The 6,728-nt window shown below is 42.3% G+C and overlaps 1 protein-coding gene across 1 annotated transcript; it reads left to right on the forward strand.

Annotated features, from left to right (window-relative positions):
* The first annotated feature begins 2,677 nt into the window (after positions 1–2,677).
* On the forward strand, positions 2,678–4,714 carry hspb1 (heat shock protein, alpha-crystallin-related, 1). Its single transcript, XM_037687595.1, has 3 exons — positions 2,678–3,115; positions 4,014–4,077; positions 4,328–4,714. The coding sequence occupies exons 1-3, from the start codon at positions 2,731–2,733 to the stop codon at positions 4,476–4,478; spliced, it is 600 nt and encodes a 199-aa protein (XP_037543523.1). The 5' UTR covers positions 2,678–2,730; the 3' UTR covers positions 4,479–4,714.
* Positions 4,715–6,728: the final 2,014 nt, after the last annotated feature.

Genomic DNA, 6,728 nt, shown 5'->3' on the forward strand with positions numbered 1-6,728 from the left:
ACATCCAGAAAAAGAGGAATTAAAGTTTCCAAAAGCAAAATCTCAGAATGAAAGTAATAGAGACATGCAGACACCCCGAGCGTTAAACGTATCAATGTCTACTTAAGCATTAGTACTCACTTTCAAATGTACAAAGTACTTGAAGTATAAAAGTAGAAGTACAGTCATGGATTCAGCTCAAATCTCTGTATGAACTTTTGGGATACAACAAACACAAAATGTAGATTTGTGAACTAGCCCTTGAAAAATCTAATAAAGTGAAGCACAACTACATAAAAACTGTTTTAAATAAAACAACAAAATGTTTTTTACACTCCATCACTGGCTTTTAGCTGCGTCTTCCCCACAATATCATTTGTGCACTTTTGCGCACAACAAGGACCAGTTTGCATTACACAGTTCTGTGCATGGATTCAGAGATTATTGCTAGCTGTGGTATTTCCAGTGCAGACTCAGACACGTCTGGCATTATGCCTTTTTTTTTTCCTGCTAAAATAGTTGTGTTATGCAAAAATGATGTCAGGGTTAAGTTAAATAAATTCCATTGAGATAAACTTTTTTAAAACATTTTAAAAGACTGAATGTATATTGAGAAAAAACACGTGAGTCTCAGATCTGCGCCGACTTTGTTCTTCAATCCAGTCATAATTAAACTTGGTTTCTTCAAACCAAGCTCCTTAAAAATGCCATCTGCAACAGGTAAGATATTTATTGTCCTTAACTTTTCACAGAACCTCATTTCAAAAGATCTGATCTGTCCGTTTGAAGCTTTTCTCTTCGGTTTTATCAGTTTTCTTGCAGCTGAAATTCCTCCCCCTCGTGTTTGCTTGTTTCCAAAAGTTTCATTTGTTTGCATTTGAAAGAGTTTCTCTCAGGATCTCACACCCATGTGTAAATTGCACCCACTGACTCCTCCCCCCCTCCTCCATTTTGACTCCTTGATCACATCAGCATCACCAACAGTCCCCATTGTTCTGTGCAGACACTGCTTTTCTTCTAAACACGTCTGTGCAGATTAATCAGCAGACGTTGAGTATTCCATAAACACATCACTAAAGTAAACTCCACAAAAGACTTTTCAAATATTTATTTAGCTTTTAAATATAGAACCCCCAGAATCTAAGCACGTGTTTTAAAGTGGCCTCGATGCATTGTTGGTGTGACATCCCAAAATATCTTATGCAATGTTTTGTACCGTTTTAAAACAAACTTTAGAAGATGTACTAGTCTGAGTACCAGTTTCTTCATACGTTCTCTTCAACTTGTGCAGTTTTGATCAGTCTGACCCAGATTATTTGCGGGTTCAAAAAGCAGCCGGTCGGTCTCTTTATTCTGGGGTCTCTCATCTTGACAGCGACTATAATTTACTCATCTGGTTGGAGTTTGGACAAGATCTGGATTAGAATTGCTGCACAAAAGACTTTAAATTAATGATTAATTAATAGGAAATAGCGGGTTGAGAATTCAAAGTTCGAGCAACCTGTGATCACTTTATATGGACTGTACCTTTCTATCTTATCCAGACACTCAAAGCTCTTTACAACAATCTGTGCCTCATTTACCCGTTCATAAAGCACTCTACTAGAGCTCTACAAAGAATAATCAGTGCTTTTTATCACATTCATACACCGATGGGACACACATCAGCAATGAGGGGTTCAGTGTCTTGACCAGGGACACTTGGGCATGTGACTGCTGGTGGAATCGAACCCCCAACTCCTGCACTGGAGGACGACTGCTCTAACCACTCAGCCACTGCTGCCACAGACACGTTTTAGAGTCTGATAATTGGTGGTTCAGTGAAACTAACCTGTACAAATAAAGGTTGAATGAATGATAAAGGTTTTAATTTGAGTAGGGTTGCTGGTTAAAGGGACAAATAAATAAATACATAAATATATGGGTGTGTAACGGTAATGGCTGTTTGTGAGGTGGGGGTTCACAGTGACAAAATGGCCGACTGAAGCAGAATATTGTTAAGCTGTAGTTTATTTGGCAAACGTCTATTTTTCCATCTTCACATCTTCTCTTTTGTTATTTTAGTTGCCTTTAATGAGTAACATTCTGCACTTGTGCTTAAATAACCTCTTGTCATATACAGTATATATATATATATAGAGAGAGATACATACATATATATATATATACATACACATATATGTATACTTGATTTTCATTCAGTCGTCAGTGATCAGGCAAGTACTAAGAGACTCTTGGCATGTGGCCTCATTTCGTACCCATGAGGGTACAAACTGGTCAAGGGATGAAAAACCCAAATCCCTGATTCATATTTATATAAAATTTGCCGACCATCCAGTAAAAGTCTCCATCCAGTTTGACTGAAGTGTGTGGTAATATTTACATGCACTGTTTCCTGTGTTGTTGATCTCATCAGTGTGAACAGAAACCTCCCCCCACAACAGCCCCTCTCCAGATTCTTCTGGTTCTTCGAGCAGAGCTGGGAGGGGGCGTTGCTCCCAGCATGGAGGAGGGGGCAGCTGTTGTCAAACACCACCCTCCTGTTGGATTCTACTTGCATGCTGCATCAGATATTCTAGTCCTTTCCAAAGATATCTCAGGGGGTGTGAGGGGGCAGGTTGAATCTGGGAGGGGTGTTCTGATGGGGGTGGGGTCAGCATGTATAAAAGCTGTGTGCTGAAGGACACACAGCATTGAAGAATCTACTGCTTCTTTTTTGGACAAGCCTTCTTCTGCCTGACCACAGCTACCATGGCTGAGAGACAGATCCCCTTCACTCTGGCCCGGGCCCTGACCTGGGACCCCTTCCGTGACTGGCCCCCCGCCAGCCGCATCTTTGACCAGTCCTTCGGCATGCCTGCCCTGTTCGAGGATTTCCCCGCATTCCCCAGCACCCACTGGCCGGGGTACCTGAGATCCTCCCACGTGGGCCCAGACATCATGATGCCCCACAGCCACATGCTGTACCCCGGCCACACACTGGGCCACCACCCCCGGGCCCTGGCCCGCCAGATGAGCAGCGGGATGTCAGAGATCAAGCAGACTGGGGACAACTGGAAGGTGTCCCTGGACGTCAGCCACTTCTCACCTGAGGAGCTGGTGGTGAAGACCAAGGATGGAATCTTGGAGATAACCGGTAAGAACTGCTCATATAAACCAGTATTGAACTGGTGGACCAAATAAGTTGTGTAACTAGTTGAGATGCAGTTGATGCCTGCTGCATTGTCTCAAGATGTAAAGTACCCCTCCCTGGATGGATGGGAGAGGCCTTTTGGCCAAAACCCACCAGATTAACAAGAGTTGGACTGTAGAGTCATCTCATTGTCCTGCCATGCTTTCACCCCTGACACCCCTCCCCCACAGGAAGGTTAAAGGTCCATTGATGAAAGCAGTTTGTAGACATGTGCAGCTAAAACCGGGGTTTATTTAAATTATTGCTTAAAAGGTTAAAGTTGCACAGTTTCCTTTAATCTGAAGCCACAAGTCTCTCTGAGTGCTGCTTTAAAAGGACAGCTGGATCTGGTCCAGTTGGACGGTTGGCCCAGAATGCTGCCAGTGTCTGTGGTTAAGAGGCCGGACCAGCTCAGGAACAGATAAACCAAGCTCGTGATCTGATCTGAGGGGAATTCATTCACCCCCGTCTGCATCACCGCTTAGATTAGGAATCGTGCACACACCCAAGTCTCCTCAGCAGTGTGGTCCTTGCAGAGCTGCAGCTGGCCCTGCCCCCACACCAATGGGGTGTGTGAATAACCTCTGACCTTAGAAAACATGAATGTTACAAACTGAGCCAAACTTTATTCTGGTAGCTGACAAACATTCATAACAAACTTGGACTTTTTTGTTGTTTTTTCTGCGAATACATGAAAAACTAGTTTGCTGAAGCAGAAACCTGAATGTTGGACTCTGAAACCGAACAGAAGAAACATTTGTTTTAAAGAACGCAGATCCTCGCTGAGCTGCCGCTGAACCACCACGACCTGTTCTCACTGTTCACAACTAAACATTAAAACTTGTTGTTTTTTTTTTAACAGGCAAGCATGAAGAGAGGAAGGACGAGCACGGCTTCATTTCCAGAAGCTTCACCAGGAAATACAGGTCAGTGGTTTGTGAACAGCAGCACTGAACTTGTATACAAATAATATGAGTATGCTTTTGTGACTGTCTCTGGGGTGATCCAGCTAAAAACTGTCTGATGATGCAGCAGAACTGGTCACCTAGTGGTCACTCATTGTCTGACTGGTTTCTTGTCTCTGCTGCCATCCAAAGGCCATGACTGAGCAACACAAACCAAAGCACAGTTCATGCATGTTCTTTTAGACCTAATGGTGTGTTTCTGCTCCTCCAGCCTCCCTCCCACTGTCAACATGGAGAAGGTGACTTCCTCCCTCTCTCCTGAGGGGATTCTGACTGTGGATGCTCCCATCGCCAAGCCGGCCATCGAGTCGTCTGAGACCACTATTCCTGTTAATGTGGAAGGTGCCGTTGCCAAGAAGTAAAGAGCGGCACCTCACTCCTCCCCGACACTTATCAACACACACATTCAGATATTTTACCCACAGCTCAGACTTGTGGAGTTTCTCTGATGTCATACACTGCATGTTTTTATGATTCCTTTTTTTATTTTTGATATTTCCCCGTCTGTGTTCGTGTTGTTATACTTGAGTTGGACGACAGTTTTTTTCTAAAGCTGTTTTTGGAAGGAGATGAAAGAAAAATAAAGATTGAAAAAAAACAAAAACATGATGGAGTCTGATTATTTATGATGATATTGACATGATGTGTTTTTTCTTGAAACCAGAGCATGGAAGCTTCTTGTAATTTCTCAGTCTAAATTATTTTAGTGGTGCGAAAGAGCAGGTGAAACGTTCCGGTCCCTGTGAGTGATTCAGGCAGGTGGTGTTTGAAAGATCTGGCAACGTTGTCGTCATCAGGCTGTCTTAAAATAATGACACAAAAAAAAGAAATTGCACGTCAGTTATGGTGAATGCACAAAGGAAACATTTGTAGACCTCGCTAAAACGTCGCTACAGTATTTTCAGTCATTTACAGATTGATTTGATCCATACGATTCATATTCCAACAATGAAAATGTTTGGATGCTGCATAAAAGAGTGCAAATGCTATTTGTCAATTCATTAAACCATATGCATATTAAATTTCTAGACCAGGGGTCTGCAACCTGCGGCTCTGGAGCCACATGCGGCTCTGGTCCCTCTGCAGCAGCTCTTTCAAGCTTTGACCAAAATAACAAAACTGAATTTTATAGGATATTACACCCACAACAAAAAATGACTAGTTTTAGCAGTTTTTCTGTAATTTCCTTTGCAAATATGTGGATACTAGTACTAATACACAGTAAATTATACTCTTAACTATGCTATATTTCTTCAAAGTAGGATAATTTCTCCACAATTAAAAAATGTATAAGCCTGCACAATTCATTGTTTTAGTTTTTCAAAAATTGGCAAAATAATATTTTTTAAAAGAACCCAGTCTTCTGTGACGGACTTATGACCTGGATATGGGTACCGGCGACCCCCTGCAACCTGAAAAGGAAGAAACAAGTAAAGATAATGGATGGATGGAATCCAGTCTTTTGTCTCAAAATGTAAAGATATCAATCAATGTTAACAATCAGTAGATGTTTAACGTCTACTGGCCAGAAAAGCCCCCTCTAAAAACTTAAGTGGCCCATGGGCCACCAGTTGAAAACGACAATCGTAGCAGGTTTTATGGCTCAGGGCACGTTTAGTGAGCGAAGGGGCAGAAGTTTGCACACCCCTGGTCTAGACTAATATCTGAATTGTTGGCAGTAGTGCACCTCCATACCATCAGAGAGGCAGGATTTTTTTTAACAGTTTGCTAATAACACACTGCATGGTTCCTGTTCATTACAGAGGATCTGTGATCTCCGAAAATGTCCAGATATTGATTCATCAAACCACAAATCAGTTTTCCACTTTGCCTCAGAGCTCATTAACAGCTTTGGTCCAGGGAAGAGTTTTCATCCTCCAGAGTTTTCTGGAGGATGTTCACGTATGGCTTTGTCTTTGCATGAAAGAGCTTTATTTAACCTAAGCAAACATCAAGTAATAGTTGTCTTTGTTAGTTTATCAAACTAAAACTCAGTGTGGTAGTAGCTGAGAGTCAAATATTCTAACTAGATCTTAAAGGGTTCAGGTCAGGGGGGGTGGTTTTTCAGAGATTTTGTGTCCAAATTAAAGTTTAAGCTACCAGGAGCTGAAAACAGACTTTTATTATATACATTTTTTCACTTCAAATAAAAATTCATAATTGTAATTTTGCCTCAGTAGCTTTACGTTTGTGATTTATTTATTAGATATCAATTAAACCCCTCCTGCCGTTATGCCACCACTAAATTATCCACCCGAACTGCACCAACCATGAAAACGGTTTAGGGCAATCGTACTGAAACAGCCGATGAGTGCATTTCATTAACGTCTGGTGAGTCATGGGTTTTATAGAAACTACAAGAAACGTGCTCTGAATATAATCAGGTATGAAGCAGCTGTCTCTGTTTTACAGTCAGTCCATCGCTGCCTGAACGACTCCGGCGGTGTCTGTCGATCATCTGCGTGCTGAAAGGAAACCTCTCGTTACACGCCGAGAAGCTGGTGTTTCCATCACCGCTTTATTTTTCCTCCATGTCATCTTCCAGGCCTTCATGCAGCGTGCCTGTCCATGCTAACTCTGCTCCTGACTGCAGCTGGGGGGGGGGGGGGGGG

Source organism: Nematolebias whitei, chromosome 14 (assembly GCF_014905685.2).
Source record: "Nematolebias whitei isolate Nwh7 chromosome 14, NemWhi1, whole genome shotgun sequence".
Lineage (NCBI taxonomy): Eukaryota > Metazoa > Chordata > Actinopteri > Cyprinodontiformes > Rivulidae > Nematolebias > Nematolebias whitei.